Genomic DNA, 19,721 nt, shown 5'->3' with positions numbered 1-19,721 from the left:
TTATTTATTTATTTGAGAGGCAGAGATCACAAGTAGGCAGAGAGGCAGCCAGAGGGGTGGGGGGAGCAGGCTCCCCGCCAAGCAGAGAGCCGGATGTGGGGCTCGATCCCAGGACCCTGGGATCTCGACCCGAGCCGAAGGCAGAGGCTTTAACCCACTGAACCACCCAGGTGTCCCCAGCCTTTTCATTTTAAACCAGAAAATACATACACACACATGCACATACACCCTATACACCTCTACTGTAAATTTTCCTTACTAACCTTTACAATTTTATTTACTTTGGCTGAAGATGTTGGAGGTGGAGGTGTCTCTGGACTGGGTTCAATTTCTTCATCAGGTACAAGATCAGGGTTAAGTGAAAAGATGCTCTCAAGGTCAATCTGTTTTAAAAAATGCATGTATCTTCAGAGTACATTTTGACAATTAACCTTTTATATTACAAATTTACACAGAGAGAATGACTGTTTAATGATCTCATGAAAAGTACTGAAAGCAAAATTATCTACAATTACAACCCATATATTAAGACAGCTATTAAGACTGCATTTTATGGTCTTGATAGTATGTCCCATTACTTACAATGTACAGGAAGAATCTACCTTTCTTTGAAATGTTTTAATCATGTGTAAGTTTTTCTAGAAATGATAAAAAATACATGCACTATATAAGAAAGTATACACTTTACAGTTTATTTTATATTTGGAACCTTGACTGCAGGACTAGAAATAAAATTTAGCTCAGTGATAGGCATGCCAGGATCAGTCAGTGCAGCATGCGTCTCTTTATCTTGGGGTTATGGGTTTGAGCCCCACACTGGGTGTAGAGATTACTTAAAAATCAAATCTTAAAAAAAAAAAATTTAGTGATCATACCTCTTTGCCTTTTGTATCTCCATTTTCTATCCATTCAACAGTTACACTTTCATTATCTTCATTTAAAGACGTTACCATTGCTTGATGTATTCGGCCTAAGTGGGAATAAAACATACATTTTAATCCATAAATTATGGTATTCCTAAATAATGCCAAATACAATTTCATAACTTATAAACTTTTGAGAAACTATGATACTAATTTTCTTACAAGGGATTTCCAGACTCACAATCAGGGAATGACCTTTGTCCATGCAATCATTAATCAATGTGCTGTCGAGACTGGAACTCAAGAAACTGAATAAACTGTAAGTGTATTTTCAACAAACATGAAAAATGGTTACACAATGGCAGAGAATGGCTGAAATTTTATGCCATTATATAGTTCTAATCATTACAAAGTTCCCTTACTATGAGATGAACTGACTGTAGAACAAAAATTCAAAAACCAAATTTTTACACTAAAACAATTCTTATGTAAAAACCACTATCAGGGCGCCCGGGTGGCTCTCTCTCTGCCTGCCTCTCTACCTACTTGTGATCTCTCTCTCTGACAAATAAATAAATAAATAATCTTTAAAAATCACTATCATATATTATGAAATTCACATTATTTTTATTAGATTGAGAAAAGTATTCTAAGTCCAAAAGGCTAGGAAATGTAATCTAACATCTCTACCTTACTTTCTCGGGTAGCTCTAATACTTCCTATCTGTAGAGAAAGGATGTTATACCTAATGTATTAACTTGTTTTCCCTCTTAAAACAGACTGTGGATGTTGTTATTAAGAATAGAACTCAGTAATTATTTTTACTTATTACAGAATATTCCATTATGTTTATTACAATTTACTTCATACCTACTGATGGTCACTTAGGCTATGTGCAATTTTTTGCTATTATAAACACTGCAATGAATACTATTGTACATGTGTCATTATACATTTGTCAGATTATGTCTTTGGAACAAATTCCTAGAAGCAGTTTGATAAGTTTTGAAGCGTTTGTGTACTTTTTACTAACTTGTTTTCATCTTACCCACCCACTCATTAATTAAAGAAGGATAAAAACTATTTGTTATAGATCTGCATCTTCATATTATTTAATAAAATGCTGAACATATGGAATTTTCACATGCATTTGCTGAATGAAATCCTTGGGACATCAATACTTTATCTTTAATTTATACCTCTTTGACTACCTTAAAAAAAAACAAACGAACAAACAAACCACAAATCGAGATGTATAGTATATAAAACAAACAATGTTACTATAATAATAAGGCGCTTATTGAGATAAATGGACATTAGAGAGCTGGTGTTGGGGGTAGAAAAGAAATAACCTAGGAAATACGTGGGAAGATTCAAGGGAGAGGCTTATAAAAAGGGGAAATTGGGTAATACATTCACTGCAATTTAATATGGACAAAAATTAGGTAAACAGCCAGAAGAAGTGGTATGTGTCAGTCAGATCCACCAGGAAGCAGACATTGAGACAGGTGGATAAGAGTTTTACTGTAAAAGATAAAGGGGGGTACAACAGGACTAGACATGGAAAACTTTCAGACTCGGGCTGTGATACAGATCTGAAACCTGTGAAGGAAAGGGTACATAAAATAGGACTGAGCAGAGAAAGCCTCAGACCCTGACACAGATCTGACAAAGTGTTAGCAAACCCAGCAGGGAGATCCAAAGCAAAGACTGCCCATTAAAACAGTCCCACACTGGGACAAAATGGAAATACCCTAGTAGCCACACGATGCCCAGTCACTGGCTGGAGGTTTCCCAGGAAACACAAGTCCCTGGAGCTGAAGGAGTGGTAAGTTCCTTAAAGGGAGATCCAAGCAGGTATCTACATAGATGGCTGCAAAAGGATATGAAAAAAAAAAAGAGAGAGAAAGAGAGAGAGACTGACTCAGTTTAACTGTAGAAGAAGTAAAGAGTGGACCCCAGAGAGCCATGAGTTGCCCTGATGATGGCCATTACAATCTAGGAGGAGCAACCACTGCTACAACAAACCCCACATTTATCACTATCTCCACAACATGAGTGGTGAGGCTAAGAACATCAGCTACTGTCTACCAAACCTATCATCCCTGACAGCCTCAAAATAGCAATACCCACTAGCAGGAACAAGATGACTGCAGGAAAGGTTTTGGGGAAAATGGAGTATTCTAATTTAAGACACTGATAGGATTTTATCAACAGCAAATGACTCCAAAGAAGATGTACTTAAACACTAGACTACCATAAAGAATAACTTTTGACAAGAAATGGAAAGGCTGTAGCTGAGGTTGCTGAAGAGGAGAGATAAGGGATCTCCATGCCCAACAGAACTGCCACAATAATGAGAATGAGGGAAAGCATATAATGTTGCAAAAGCAAGACCAAAACCACATTCCTACTGGTAAGCATCAACTATAATATTCCAACTTCCCTTGGGGAGTGGACTACAAGACCTATCTCACAGGAACCTTAATCTCCAAAGATAGCCTAGAGACATGAGTAACAAAGAGGATAAAGAAAATCAAGATTTTCTTTTCAAAACCCATTCTCAGCAAACCTCAACAGTGGTACCTCCAGAAGTTCAATTACCAGTAGAAGACACCCAGAAAACCTTAAGCCACATGTTAGCAAAGTTAAAAGCACTTGTTCCATTAAGGTTCCTCAAAAAGATGAAAACAGAGCTACCCTATGATCTAGCAATCACACTACTGGGTATTTACCCTAAAGATACAAATGCAGTGATCCAAAGGGGCAGGTGTACCCGGTGTTTATAGCAGTGTACACAATTAGCCAAACTATGGAAAGAACCTAGATGTCCATCAACAAATAAATGGATAAAGAAGATATGGTATATATACACAATGGAATACTCTACAGCCATCAAAACCCCCGAAATCTTGCCATTTGCAACTACCTGGATGGAACTAGAGGGTATTATGCTAAGTGAAATAAGTCAATCAGAGAAAGACAATTATCATATGATCTCTCTGATATGAAGAATTTGAGAGGCAGGGCAGGGGGTTGTAGGGAGGGAAAAAAATGAAATAAGATGGGACAGGGCAGGGAGACAAACCATAAGAGACTCTTAATCCCAGGAAACATCCTGAGAATGGACACTGGGGAGGGTACGTGCTATGGTGAGTGCTGTGAATTGTGTAAGAATGATGAATCACAGACCTGTACCCCTGAAGCAAATAATACATTATATGTTAATTTTAAAAAAATGTCTAGAGGTTTAGAAAGGTAGACCTGAGAAAATGTTGTACCCCTGAAGCAAATAATACATTATATGTTAATTAAAAAAAAAAAATGTCTAGAGGTTTAGAAAGGTAGACCTGAGAAAATGTTGGCTTATCTCTACCATGATCCAGTTTACTCAGCCAACAAGAAGGGAAAAATATGAAATTTCAGTAAAAAGAAATGAATAAAGACCAGAGCTGAATGAATGAATCAAGTTTTAAATGTTTGCTTTTTTCTGCCAGGGGATGAGATAACCAGAAATACCTGCAGTATGAGGTTTTGATTATTTTTATCAAAATCTGTCTAGAAATTAAGTTTCAAGTCTAACTTTACCCAATATGCCTTTAAAGTTTTTTTAAATTGTTTTTTATATAGTTCAAGTGAGATACTCAAATTTCTCATTTTTAATTATAATAAAAAATAATTTTTCCCAAAGCATCCTTTTCTCTGGTTTGAGAAAATTCTGTATTCCAACTTCATTAATTCATTGCCCTTTGACTCTGATTCTCCCTTTACTTTATTGTAAATTACATCATATACATTTCTACATTTTAAAAAGGGGGGGGCGCCTGGGTGGCTCAGTGGGTTGAGCCTCTGCTTTCGGCTCATGTCATGATCTCAGGGTCCTGGGATCGGCCCTGCATCAGGCTCTCTGTTCAGCAGGGAGCGTGCTTTCCCCCTCTCTCCACCTGCTTCTCTGCCTGCTTGTGATCTCACTCTCTCTGTCAAATAAATAAATAAATAAATAAATAAATAAAAAAAAAAAGACAGAGGGAGAGCATACACCTGTGTATCCACCAGCAGCCTAGTTAAGAAACAACACCTCTGAGAGGCACCTGGCTGGTTCAGATGGTAGAGCATGCGACTCCTGATTTTGGGATTGTGGGTTCAAGCCCCATGTTGGGTGTAGAGATCACTTAAAAATAAAGTTTTTTAAAAAGAAAGAAACATACAATACCTTGGAAACTCCATGTGCCACCCTCCGTAAGTGAATCTCCCTCTCTTTTTTCAATTTTTAAGATTTTTTTTACCGTATTTCCCGTCCCTCTCTTTTTCCCCACCACCACTAGTAACCAGTATTCTATATATTTGAGATAATCATACTGTAGCTTTTCTTTATAGTTTTGCCACCTACAAATGTAAAACTCTTAATATACCTGAACAGCCTGGCTATTTTAAAACTGTATAAATGGACTGACACTACTTTAATATACTCATGTTGTACAAAACTACTTTCCCCAAGATTCATTCGAGTTGTTGTAAATAAGTGCAGTTCGCTTATTTTCACTACATAGGAATATGCCAAAACTTATGATGGACAAGTGTTTTCACGTTTTTACTATTAGAAACAATGGTGCTGGGGCACCTACATGGCTCAGTTGGTTAAGTGTCTCCCTTTGGCTCAAGGTCATGATCCCAGGGTCCCGAGATCAAGCTCCACATCAGGCTCCCTGCTCAGCAGAGAGCCTGCTTCTCCCTCTCCTGCTGCTTACTTATGCCCACCCCTCTCAGTCAAATAAATAAATATCTTAAAAAAGCAAGACAAAAAATGGTGCTATAGGCATCCTTATACATGCATACTGATAAAAATATGCAAGAATTTCTCCAGGATGTGTAAGAAATATAGAGTACATAGGTCTGTAACTTTTCTGTTAGTGCCATGTTTTCCAGAGTGGACAGACCTATAGTGATTTGTATCCTACTAACAATTACTTCACATCCACATGATACTTAGTATTTGTCAGATTTAATGTATCATACTGTGGTTCTAATTTCTCTGAATTAATAAGGCTGTGCCTATTTCTGTGTCTGCTGGCCATGTGGGGCCTTTTGACTGTTTTCTTCTTCCACTTCTCTGAAGAAATTCTCCATATATTCTTGGTACTAATCTCCTGTTACATGTGTCGCAAATATTTTTTCTAAATTTGGGGCCTATCTTTCCACTTTATGATGTCTTTTGATGAATTTCAACTTATTAACTTTAATGTAATCAAATATCTATGTCTCCATTACAGCTTTTTATGCCCTCAAGTTCTTCCTGACAGTCAGGTCATTACAACAGGTTCTGACATTTTCTTCTAAAGTTTTAAAAGTCCTAGGGTGCCTGGGTGGCTCAGTAGGCTTAGTCTCCGACTCTTGATTTCCCCTCAGGTCATGATCTCAGGGTGGTGAGACGGAGCCCTAAGAACTCTGTACTCAGCAGGGAGTTTACAGGAGATTCTCTAGTTCTCCCTCTCCTTCTACCCCTCCCCCCTGCTTACACATGTAAGCTCATTCTCTCTCTCTCAAATAAGTAAATATTTTTAAAAACTAGACTTTACAAAGTCTTTCATATTCAAGACTGCAACCCATTGTCATTTTGGTTTTTGCGCATGGTAACACAATTCCCATTCCCCCCCCCCCCACTTCCCACCATGAAAAACAAATTAATCCAGTGCAATTTCCTGAAAGGTCCTTCCTTCTCTCCTAACTGCACTATGACCTGTCAAATTTCAAGGACACATGCATCAGCCTATTTTTTTTTTTAATCCTTGAGCCAAAATTACACTGTCTTATATTATACCTTTGCAGTAAGTCTTCCTCGCTGGTAAAAGAAGCTTTCCCGCCTATTTGTTCTTTAAGAGGTTCTTTAATCTTCTTAGCCATTCGCATGTCTGTATAAATTATAGAACCCTCTTGTCAAGTTCCAAAAATCAAATAAATAATTTTTTTAAAAACCCTGTTAGGATTCTAGTTGGAACAGCATTAAATATTTTGTTCTAGATTTTGTACATCACTGACCAAGAGTAATATTTGCCAGCAGTTTTCCTTTCTCATATCAACCTTATTCTGGAATAGTGTAAAGTTATAATTATTTAAACCTTGAGCATCTGGCATGCACTGGTTAAAATCATCTTGGCTTAGAGTTTTATTTGTGAAAAGATTCAATTCTCTTAACAATTATATTATTATTATAGTTTTCTATTCATGACTGTTTTGATAATTCTGTTTTTTTCTTGGAGATTTATTTAAGTTTTCACATTTTGGGCATAAAGTTGTTCATAATTATGCTGAGTGCCTGTAGCATTTGTAACCATGATCACTTTCTCATTTTTAATTTTTCAACCTTTTTTTCGCAAACCTATCAGATTTTTCAATTTTGTCTTTTCCAAGAACAACACTTGCCTTTGTTGAGCCCTTTGTTATTAAATACTTATTACTGCTGTTATCATTATTCTTTCCTTTTACTTTGGGCATATTTTGCTGGGACTTTTTTTTCTCAAATTCCTCAGACAGATGCTTAGCTTACTCATCTTTATTCCTTATCTTCCTGATAAGCAGTTAAGCTACACTTTTCTAAGAATTGCTTTAGCAGCATCTCACACATTTTTATATTCAGTATTTTTGTTATTGTTGAGTTGGAACTATTTCCTAATTTTACGAATCTCTGACTCATGACTCACCTGAGTTTTTGAAATTCCAAACACATGGAAGTTTTCTAGGTATCCTGTTATGATTTCTAAAGATGAAGCACCTGACTAGTGAGAATACCTAAAGTTACAAATAACTGGTATGACTTCCCCACTGTACAGTGGCTTAGTTCAGCCCTGTATATATCTACCTCAATCATATTGGACTGCCTCCCTTGGAGGAAAATTTTCTATAAACCTAGCTCCAAGAAGCTCCTCTTTAATGCTCCTCTTTAAAGCCACATCAGTCTTTATCTTCGAACAGTGAACTTGACTAATGATGTATGTGTACTTTTTTTAGTGTCCTCATCTTCCTACAGGAATTAAACTTTTGCTATCATTGCCTGAAAAGCTCCACCATCCCTTAGTATTTCTGATCTGTTTCTGCTCCACTATGGTACCTTGTTCTTGAGCTCAGCTACGTCTTCTGTTTTTTTCTTATGTACCTGGGGCAGAAAGATGGCAATACATAAACTTCATTGTACTATTTTTGATGAGACGACCCAATCCATCTTTAATTCTATACATTGCATTCATAAAAAATGGGAATCAGATTTGAAAACTGTTCACACAATCGTATAAAATTGTTATTATTTAAATTATGACCATCACAGGGGCGTCTGGGTGGCTCAGTGGGTTAAGCCTCTGCCTTCGGCTTGGGTCATGATCTCAGGGTCCTGGGATAGGGCCCCACATCGGGCTCTCTGCTTGGCGGGAAGCCTGCTTCCCCCTCTCTCTGCCTACCCGTGATATCTCTTTCTCTGTCAAATAAATAAATAAAATCTTTTAAAAAAATTTATGACTATTAACAATCTTAAAACTCAAGAGATTTAGAAGTTTTCAGCTTTATTTCAACTACTTGTAAAGATAAGTTACAGTGTAGACAATGTAATCTATGAAAGGGAAGTAAAAAAATTACTTGGAAAGTTTTGGAAGTACAGGCAAATTCTGCAATCTCCCTCTCTCCATTTTCCCTGTAGAACATCTTTTTTTTTTTTTTTTTTTTTTAAGATTTTATTCTTGTGGCGCCTGGGTGGCTCAGTCGCAAAGCATTTGCCTTCAGCTCAGGTCATGATCCTGGGGTCCTGGGATGGAGTCCCATGTCAGGTTCCCTGCTCAGCAGAAAGCCTGCTTCTCCCTTTCCTACTCCCTCGCTTGTGTTCCCTTTCTTGCTGTGTGTCTCTCTCTTTGTCAAATAAAGTCTTTTTTTTTTAAGATTTTATAATAAAATCTTTTTTTTAAGATTTTATAGTAAAATCTTTTTTTAAAAAGATTAAAAAAAAGAAATACTGAGTATCAAAATGCTGTAAGACGTAGGCACAGGATGATGCTTGCATCATTCTCACTATGAGCCATTTCCTACACTGTGTGTTCATCCTGAAGGTGTTTCCAGTCTCTCATATTTACTTTGTCCTTCTTTTGCCCAGTGTTGAATGACTCCCAAGATATTTAAGAAAATGTTGAAAAAAACCCACTGAGGATGGGCAAAATGCAATTATAGAGAAAGCAAAGATTTTACTGCATATAAAATTGACTTGTTACCCTTATTTCTTATTTGTTAAACATGATAGCTTACTTACGTGTAGGTAATTTCATAGTGTCAGTTACATTTATGAAATAGGTTTTAAGGAATTTGGTCAAAGATGAACGCAGTGGTTTTTCCCATTTAAAAGAAAGGCAAATGGGCTACCACCCAGTATTTTCACATACAACATCTGATTTAAGAACAAATTACTGACCTTAAATGAAAGAGACTGTCTATGTTTAAAAACAGGATTCTCATAGGTTTCTGCTGAGAACTAACAGACTTTTAAATATAATGAAAACATGATAAATACAAATGAAATTAAATCATATGATAACAACAACAACAAAAAAGCACACGGTCTATATTCAACCATTTTAAAAATTTTCATTTATTTATTTGAGAGACAGAGGGAATAGAGTTGGGGGGTACAGAAGGGACAGAGGGAGAGGGAGAAGCAGACTTCCCGCTGAGTGGGGAGCCTGATGTGGGGTTCGATCCTAGGATCGATCCTGGGATATGACCTGAGAGCCAAAAGCAGGCACTTAACTGACTGAGCCACACAGGTACCTCTATATTTGAGCATTTTTAACAAAAAACGTGGAATTTCATATGGTTCAACACAAGAGAAACATACATTTCACCCTGAATTTAGATGTCAGGATAATTTACAAAACTACTAACTACTAGGTCAACGAATATAAATATATGAAATATTTTGAAAACATAACCTTAACTTCAAAGCCATTTTATGTTTAGTTCATTTTAAGAAATATCTTTGCATCATTTAAGTCTCAACTTTTTGTCCAGGGAGATCAAAGAAAAACACAGTTCAGATCTCAACTTTTTAATATATTAGTAAATATTAAGACAAACGATGTTTTTTTAATGATGGAATAGAAAACAAACACCTGAATTTAAGCAACCTTTTGCCCCAATAACAAAAATAATATAATCTACAAATTTCAGGCCTTTCTAATGTTTAAAATTAAGGTGGCTACTTAAGATTGCTATAAAATCTCGTATTTATTGAGCTGTCAAAAACAAGTCTTACATGTTGACAATTGGCTTTTGGTCTCTGAAAACAGGATCCTATTATATGTTTCTTAGTTCACAGCTGAATTCACAGCAGCTGTGAGGCTTAGAAACGCCAGCAACCAATTAGGCTGGCATAAACCTTGTCTAGCATATAAAGTATAATTTGGTTGCAAATGCAGAAGACAACAGCCAAAATAAAACAGCAAAGAATACTAATAAAATATGAAAATGCAATAATCAATTATTTTCAGACCCACTCCGTTTTTAAAAAGGTTGCAGCTGTTTCTAGCATACCTAGGACTGCAAACTCCATGTTTTTCCTAATTACCCTAATCATAGAGTTGAGGTATACATTAGCATACATGTGGTAAGTCTTCCCCCAAAAGTAAAAATTTTTTTTTATCAGTTCCTTTTGAGCTGTTTCTATGAAATCTTCTTTCCAAACTTCTAAATAGTAAGAACTTAATTACACTTTCAAAACTGAAACAGGTAAGAAAAAACAACTGAAATGATCAGTGAAAATAAAACCTCAATTATAAAATTGTTTATTATGGCAATTTTCAAACCCTTTGAAGTTGTTAAAATATGCTTTTGTTTAAAGTTTTAAATTTAGAGGTGCCGGGGTGGCTCAGTCAGTTAAGCATCTGCCTTCAACTAAGTCATGATCCCGAAGTCCTGGAATCAAGCTCCACATTAGGCGCCCCACTTAGCAAGGAGTTTGCTTCTCCCTCTCCCACTGTGCTCTCTTCCTCTCCAATAAATAAATTAATTAAAATAAAATAAGAAAGTTTCATAAAATTTTAAAATGACAAAAATGCTTTTATAAATATCATTAACTAAAAATATTATTTAAAAATATTTTACACAAACTCTGAAAACCCTAGTAGTCACTAATCATTCATGTGTAAATAGCCATGTAATGGAAACTAACACAAAAATCTAGCTTATATGCTAACTTAAATACATGGTACTCTGGTGTATCTCTTAATAAAACCTCTAAATTTCTCAATTTTCAATCAGAATACCACTGCATAATTTGATAGGCTTTCTCATCTTGACTTAAAAAAAAAAAAAAAAAAAAAAAAAAAAAAAAAAAAAGGTAATCAGGGGGCACCAGGCTGGCTCAGTCAGTCGAAAATGTGTCCCTTGATCTTGGGGTCATGAGTTAAAGACCCAACTTGGGGCTTACTTTAAAAAAAAAAAAAGGTAATAAACTCTAGTTCTCTCCTTTTATACCTTTGCAGGCAGAGACAAAGAGGACAAGCTATCATAAATATCCATTCTCAAAATAAAGAAATACTACTCTGAATAATGAAATCACACATTCAGAACAAGTACTTAGCATAGTTTTCCAGAGGGTGAGTAAAATACACATGCATAGTCTAAATAGGTGGTTAACAGATATCTGAGAGGAGCACTTCCAACTCAGTTCCTACCAGAAGAGAATCCTGATAAATCATCTTAAAACACACTGACCTCAAAACTTTGGTGATTTAAATCATGTGACCGATTAAAATAATAGAGCTCTCATTTTTCTGAAATAAATCTGGTATACTGATTCCAGTAAAATAAATCAATTATACATTTAGTTACAGAAACCAAGTGCCAGTGTAGAATGCAAATTCAAAATTTTGAGTGCATCTTTCCAAGTGGAGTCAAAGCAAAACTTGTTATATTAACGTTCATTGTCTTGGAGAGATTTGTTTTCCAGTTGTTCTTTAAAACAGGTACAATTCCTTTTTGTCAACCTACTAAAATTTAGACTATAAAAGAATTCTAAGTCAAAAACATGAAAAAAAAAAAACCCACCACTTTACCAAGTTTATAGTACAATTTTCTGGTATTTTAACAGTGAAACTGGAAAAAGTTGGAAAAATAGAGATCGCCAAAATGCAGCTTTAAAATAGACGAGGGAGAGGGGTGTGTGGGTGGGTCAGTGGGTTAAGCCTCTTCCTTGGGCTCAGGTCATGATCTCAGGATCCTGGGATCCAGGCCTGCATTGGGCTCTCTGCTCAGCCAGGAGTCGGCTTCCCCATCTCTGCCTGCCTCTCTGCCTACTTGTGATCTCTAGCTCTCTGTCAAATATATAAAATCTTAAAAAAAAAAAAAAAAAAAAAAAAGAGTAGGGGGTTCTGGATCAGCTGCTTAAGCCTCAACTCTTCATTTCAGATCAATGATCTCAAGGTCTTTAGATGAAGCTGTGATGGGTGGGTCCACACTCAGTGAAGGATCTGTCCTTCCATGCCCCACCCCCATACTTGTACTCAATCTCTCAAATAAATTAATCTTCAATAAAACAAAATAAAATAGTGTAAATAAAGGACACACTAAAAGCATTATTTAGAAATTTAAAAACTGTTACTATTCAGTAATATTTATACATCCTTTCTTATTTTGCCAACTATCTCAAAGCAGTTTGTAATTTATTATTTATATTCTCTCCAATAGTAAATGTCATTCTGTTCCTACATGCCCCTAACCAGTAAATGAGGACAGAAAAGAATGTGGTCATTTGTCAGAGATGATTACAGCAGATTCAGCAGAAGTCAAATTCCCAAATTCTGATACCCAGGTTTTGTTAACTCATCTAAGCAGTGATGAAAAGAATCCTTAATGAGGACTACGTAAGCGTCACACCTTCTTCAACAGCTTTGAGGGAACAAGGAGCCATTAGAGAAGGACACAAATAATGCCTCAGCTGACACTGGTAACAGTGCTGTTGCTGTTTAGTACATCCCTAGGGAAATGTGACTTTGCCAAACATAGAGACCTTTTTGTTTTGGTTTATCACATTTTAAGATGTTAACTATTATAACTAAGTTAAAAAGCTCTAGCATTTTTCTTCTTAGACTTTAAAAGCAGAAAGCTGGAATTTTAATACTAAAAGAAAAAACTGGAAATGATACAGTTAGGAATTTTCATGAAGAAAATACAACTTAAAATATGGGACACATTTCATATTGTACACAAATCACAAATTTTCACATTCTCATCTCATCTATCCATTGTTTTGAAGAGGAATATGAAAATCAAATACTGTTCAGTTTCTCTAGGGCGACAGGAAAATGTTGGATCTTGGGGGGTTTGTGACGAATGAACCACACTATATGCTAACAATCTGGGCAGATTTGTCATTTAGAAGAACCCATTGTGCAGCCTTTTAGGGAAGTTCATTCTGAATTCACATAGGCAAAAGAAAAATGTCATAAAGGGGTCATAATGCTATTAAAAAGTATTAAGTCACTGTAGTCTCCTGATATCATTTTGCATATTTGGGGTTAGGAGAAAAGAAGATTAAAAACTGTCCAAATACACCAGTAAAAGGAACATAAAAACAGAACTTCTTAAAAAAAAAAAATCCCCATGCCATAAAACAGGATTAAAAAAACTTCATGAAGTTTATTAACTAAATAAATCTCAGCACATTTTAACTACAAAGGCATTCTTCATATCTACATTCCCTTGGGTGATAGAATACCCAAAATGTCTTTTCACATTTGTTTAGATAAAAGATCCACCATCTAGAATACCACAGCTTTACAAGCGGTGGAGATAAAACACATTGCTGATGGACCCAAGATTTGAAAAATTGCCTTACACAGATGTTCAGCTGGATACATTAAGTAATGCTATCTAATTGCTCCCTAGCTCAAATTATTTAGTCAAAAGGGAATTCTATACCAATACAGCTGTGCTATTTTGTGAACTTGTCATAGTGACATGTAGATATCATCTTCTCTTATGCTTAAAACACATCCTAACAAGAGACAGGGATCTTTTGGAATGTTTTCAACAACAGTAATCCAGGTAATGTAAATGTGTACATGTTTATTGACAAAATTTAAACATAACTCCTAAAACTGCCAAAAACACTGTAAGATGTTCAGCTATCTCAACTGGTTTTCAGCTACCTTCCTAACTTTCATTAGGAAATTTAAGGCCTGACCTCCAATGACTGAATGCAATACTGTTTCATTGCAGATACACTAAGGAGGACACCAACCAAATGTTAACATCAAAATCTTTCAAAAAAAAACCTCTCACTGATAAAGCAAGCTGGATATTCTACTGAGATGAATCTTAACATATTAACACTGAGAAGAGAAACTTGGTACTGCCCACAAAAATAGTAACATAGGTCAACACTAATAAGAAAAACTCCCTAGTATTCAAAATCCAGCCTGTCAACTCTCCCTGTCTGTCTTCCAGGATAATGAGACAGAAAATTTTCCATGGAAGCCTTAAAGAGTGTTATAAACACATCGTAAGTGATTTTCAAAAACCCATATTCTAAAAAAGCACTTTTTCACCAGAAAATGAAGAAAATGGAAATTGTCTACAAAGGCAAATAATGATACATTTAAACACTTATTCAAAATAAAACTGCTACATAGATGAAATCTTCACTGAAAATGCTGAGTCTTTAGTCATACTAGTATAGTGTCAAACCCCCATCACTGAAAATCAATTGAATGTAACTTTAAAGAAGTCACATTCTTAAAAAAAAAAAAGTCACATTCTTAATTATTATATAAAAAATGCATTCCTTCATGCATTATTCTATTGCTTGAATAGCACTTCAAATTCAAAACATTACCCCTAACTCCTTTGTGATGGACAAAACTGTGTCCCCTCACACACTCGTATGTTAAAGCCCTAATCCCCAACAAGATAGTGTTTGAAGATGAGACCTTTGAGAGGTAATGAGAGTTAGTTGAGGTCTTGTGGGTGGAACCCTCATGATGGGATTAGAGGCTGTCTTAGAAGAGGAAGGAGAAACTCTCTCTGCCAAGTGAGGACAAAATGAGGAGGCCATTTCTAAGACAAGAAGTAGGCTCTTATCAAGAACCCAATCAGCCAGCACCTTTATCCTGATTGGACTTTCCAGCCCAGAACTGGGAGAAATGTCTGGTGTTCAAACCATTCACTCTATGCATTTTCTTATACCAGCTAGAATAGACTAAAACATTTTCTTTCAAATGATGACCATGACCAAGAAAAAAGGACATACGTAATAAAGAGGTCTATCCAACAAGATTTAACTGTAAATATTTATGTCCCTAACTTGGCAACAGCCAAATATATAAATCAATTAATAACAAAATTAAAGAAACTCATTGATAACAATACGATAATAGTAGAAGACTTCCACATCCCACTCACAGCAATGGACAGATCATCTAAGCAGAAGACCAACAAGGAAACGAGGGCTTTGAAAGGCACAATGGACCACTGCACCTAACAGATTCATGGAAGCAAATGAAAATGAAAACACAACAGTTCAAAACCTCTGGGACGCAGCAAAGGAGGTCCTAAGAGGGAAGTATATAGCAATTCATGCCTCGTCAAGAAGCAAGGAAAGTCAAATACACAACCTAAACTTACACTTAAAGGAGCAGGAAAAGAAAGCAAATAAAGCCTAAGACCAGCAGGAGAACAGTAAAGATTAGAGCAGAAATCCATGAAATAGGAACAAAAAAGAACAGTAGAACAGATCAATGAAAATAGGAACTGGTTCTTTTGAAAAAATTAACAGGATTGAAAAACCCCTAGCCCGACTTATCAAGAAGAAAAGAGAGGATGAACTGGGTGGTTCAGTTGGTTAAGCATCTGCCTTTGACTCAGGTGATGATCTCAGGGTCCTGGGTTAGAGCCCCACATTGGGCTCTCCGCTCCCTAGGGAGCCTGCTTCTCCCTCTCCTGCCTGCAGCTCCCCTTGTTTGTGCTGTCAAATAAATAAAAACTTTAAAAAAAGAGAGAAAGAAAGGACCCAAATAGATAAAACTATGAATGAAAGAGGAGAGACCACAATCAACAGTGAAGAAATAACAAAAATTATAAGAGAATATCATGAGCAATTATATGCCAACAAATTAGGCAATTTGGAAGAAATGGATGCATTCCTAGAAACCTATAAACTAGGGCACCTGCATGGCTCAGTTGAGTAAGTGTCTGCTTTCAGCTCAGGTCACAATCCCAGGGTCCTGGTATTGAGTCCTGCATCAGACTTTCTGCTTAGAGGGGAGTCTGCTTCTCCCTCTACTACTTGCCCCTGTTCATGATCTCTCACACTCTCTCTCTAATAAATAAATAATATATTTAAAAAGAAAGAAACATACAAACTACCAAAACAAAAACAGGAAGAAATAGAAAACCTGAACAGATCAGACCCATAACCAGCAAAGAAATTAAATCAGTAATTAAAAATCTCCCAACAAACGAGAGTTCAGGGCCAGAAGGCTTCCCAGGGGAATTCTATCAAGCATTAAAAGATAAATTAATACCTATTCTTCTGAAACTGTTCTAAAAAAATAGAAAGGGAAGGAAAACTTCCAAACTCATTCTATGAGGCAAGCATTACCTTGATCCCCAAAACAGACAAAGACACCACTAAAAAGGAGAGTTACGGACCAATATGACTAATCAACATGGACGCAAAATTTTCACCAAGATACTAGCTAATAGGATCCAACAGTACATTAAAAGGATTATTCACCACGACCAAGTAGGATTAATTCCTGGGTTGCAGGGGTGGTTCAACATTCACAAATCAATCAACATGATATACCACATTAATAAAAGAAAGAGTAAGAACCATATAATCCTCTCAATAGATGGAGAAAAACTATCTGGAAAAACAGCATCCTTTCTTTCTTTTCTTTCTTTTTTTTTTTTAAAGATTTTATTTATTTATTTGACAGAGAGAGATCACAAGTAGACAGAGAGGCAGGCAGAGAGAGAGAGAGGAGGAAGCAGGCTCCCTGCTGAGCAAAGAGCCCGATGTGGGACTCGATCCCAGGACCCTGAGATCATGACCTGAGCCGAAGGCAGCGGCTTAACCCACTGAGCCACCCAGGCGCCCCACAGCATCCTTTCTTGATAAAAATCTTCTAACATGTAGGGTTAGAGGAAATATACTTCAACATCATATGCAAATAACATGCTCAACAAGGAAAAAACTGAGAGCTTTTTCCCTAAGGTCAGGAACACAACAGAGATGTCCATTCTCACCACTGTTGTTGAACATAATACTGGAAGTTCTAGCTTCAGCAATAACAAAAAGAAATAAAAAGCATCCAAATCAGCAAAGTGTAACTTTCAATCTTCACAGATGACATGATGCTTTATGTAGAAAATCTAAAAGACTCCACCCCCAAACTGCTAGAACTCACAGGAATTCAGCAAAGTCGCAGAACATAAAAATCAACACACAGAAGTCTACTGCATTTCTATACACTGACAATGAAGCAGCAGAAAGAGAAATCAAGGAATCAATCCTGTTTACAACTGCACCAGAAACCAAAAGATATCTAGGAATAAACCTAACCAAAGAGGTAAAAGATCTGTATCTGTACTCTGAAAATTATAAAACACTTACGAAAGAAATTAAGGAAGACAAAAAGATATGGAAAAATCTTTCATGCTTATGGACTGAAAGAACACATAGTTAAAATGTATGCTACCCAAAGCAATCTGCACATTCAATGCAATCGCTATCAAAATAACACCAGCATTTTTCAGAAAGCTTAACAAACAATCCCCAAATTTGTATGGAACCACAAAAGACCCCAAATAGCCAAAGGAATGTTGAAAAAGAAAACCAGAGCTGGAGGCATCACAATTCCAGACTTCAAGCTACATGACAAAGCTGTAATCATCAAGACAGTGCAGAACTGGCACAATAACAGATATAGATCAATAAAACAGAACAGAGAACCCAGACATGGGCCCTCAACTCTATGGTCAAGTAATCTTCGACAAAACAAGAAAAGATATCCAACAGAAAAAAGACAGTCTCTTCAACAAATGGCCCTGGGAATTTTGGACAGCCACATGAAAAGAATGAAACTGAACCACTTTCTTACACCATACACAAATAAGTTCAAAATGGATGAATGACCTAAATGTGACATATGAATCCATCAAAATCCTAGAGAACACTAGCAGCAACCTCTTCGACCGCAGGCCCAGCAACTTCTTGCTAGAGAAGTCTCTAAAGTCAAGGAAAACAAAAAGCAAAAATGAACTACTGGGAATTTGCCAGGATAAAAAGCTTTTGCACAGCAAAGGAAACAATCAACAAAACTAAAAGGCAATCTAAAGAATGGGAGAAGATATTCACAAATGACATAACAGATAAAGGGCTAGTATCCAAAATCTATGAAAAACTTATCAAACTCAACACCCAAAAAAACAAAACAAAACAAAAAATCCAGTCAAGAAATGGGCAGAAGATATGCACAGACATTTCTCCAAAGACATACAAGCGGCTAATACACACATGAAAAAATGCTCAACATCACTTGGCATCAGAGGATACAAATTAAAACCACAATGAGATACCACTTCACACTGGTAAAAATGGCTAAAATGAACAACTCAGGAAATGAAAGAAGTTGGAAGGGATGAGGAAAAAGGGGAACCCTTTTACGTTGTTGGTGGGAATGCAAACTGGTACAGCCACTTTGGAAAACAGAATGGACGTTCCTCCCAAGTTAAAAATAGAACTACCCTATGACCTAGAAATTGCACTACTAGGTATTTATCCAAAAGATACAAAGAGTGATTCAAAGGAGCACATGCACATAATGTTTATGACAGCAATGTCAACAGCAGCCAAGCTATGGAAAGAGCCCAGATGTCCAACCACACATGAATGGAACACACACACACACACACACACACAGACACACAGACACACAGACACACGATATTACTTGGCCATCAGAAAGAATGAAATCGGGGCGCCTGGGAGGCTCAGTGGGCTAAGCCTCTGCCTTCAGCTCAGGTCAAGATCTCAGGGTCTTGGGATTGAGCCCGCATTGGGCTCTCTGCTCAGCAGGGAGCCTGCTTCCCCCTCGTCTCTGCCTGCCTCTTTGCTTGCTTGTGATCTCTGTCAAATGAATAAATAAAGCCTTAAAAAAAAAAATGAATGAACTCTTCCCATTTATAAAGACATGGATGGAACTACAGGTTATTAAGCAAAGAGTAAAGAAGTCAATCAAAGAAAGACAAATACCAAATGATTTCACTCATGTAGAACTTAAGCAACAAAGCAGATGAACTTAGGGGAAGGGAAGGAAATATAAAATAAAAACAGAGAGGAAGGCAAATAGGAAACAAACTGAGGGTTGCTAGAGGGGAGGTGGGAGGGGGGACTGGGTAACTGGGTGACGGGCATTAAGGAGGGCACTTGTAATGAGTACTGGGTGTTACACACAACTGATAAATCACTAAATTCTTCCCCTGAAACAAGTAATACACTACCATGTTAACTAAATTGAATTTAAATAAAAAATTACAAAAAAAAAGAAAAAGAAAAAGAAAAAGGGACATAAAGATGGGGCATATTCCCTGTCCTGTGCCAAATTTTCAATCCCTAACTGCAATATCACTACTTCTCCCAGGAAGTCGTTAATACAATCTCTGCTCCACTCTACCTATGGAAGCCTATGATGACAGATGCTCTGAGCCAAGAGTATTTCCATTTTTAATGCCTGGCCAACGTGAATTAATTAAATAATTGATCACTACTTTAAACCCTTTCACCACTATAAAACATGGAATAGCAAAGTCAATGTGGCTAGAACA

General features: G+C 36.5%; 1 protein-coding gene across 4 annotated transcripts in view; it reads right to left on the bottom strand.

Moving 5' to 3' along the window:
• KIF2A (kinesin family member 2A) overlaps nucleotides 1-19,721 on the bottom strand; it is a 79,208-nt gene that overhangs the window by 35,920 nt on the left and 23,567 nt on the right. For all 4 annotated transcript variants that reach the window (XM_059175072.1, XM_059175074.1, XM_059175073.1 and 1 more), the window contains exons 2-3: nucleotides 876-970; nucleotides 264-383 (exon numbers count right to left, since the gene is read on the bottom strand). In XM_059175072.1, coding sequence (XP_059031055.1) covers nucleotides 264-383; nucleotides 876-970 — 215 coding nt within the window. The remainder of the gene's footprint in view (nucleotides 1-263; nucleotides 384-875; nucleotides 971-19,721) is intronic.

The sequence above is a fragment of the Mustela lutreola genome, chromosome 5 (assembly GCF_030435805.1).
Source record: "Mustela lutreola isolate mMusLut2 chromosome 5, mMusLut2.pri, whole genome shotgun sequence".
Lineage (NCBI taxonomy): Eukaryota > Metazoa > Chordata > Mammalia > Carnivora > Mustelidae > Mustela > Mustela lutreola.
Note: the sequence above shows the minus strand (reverse complement) of the source record. Positions and strands in the feature narration are given on the sequence as shown.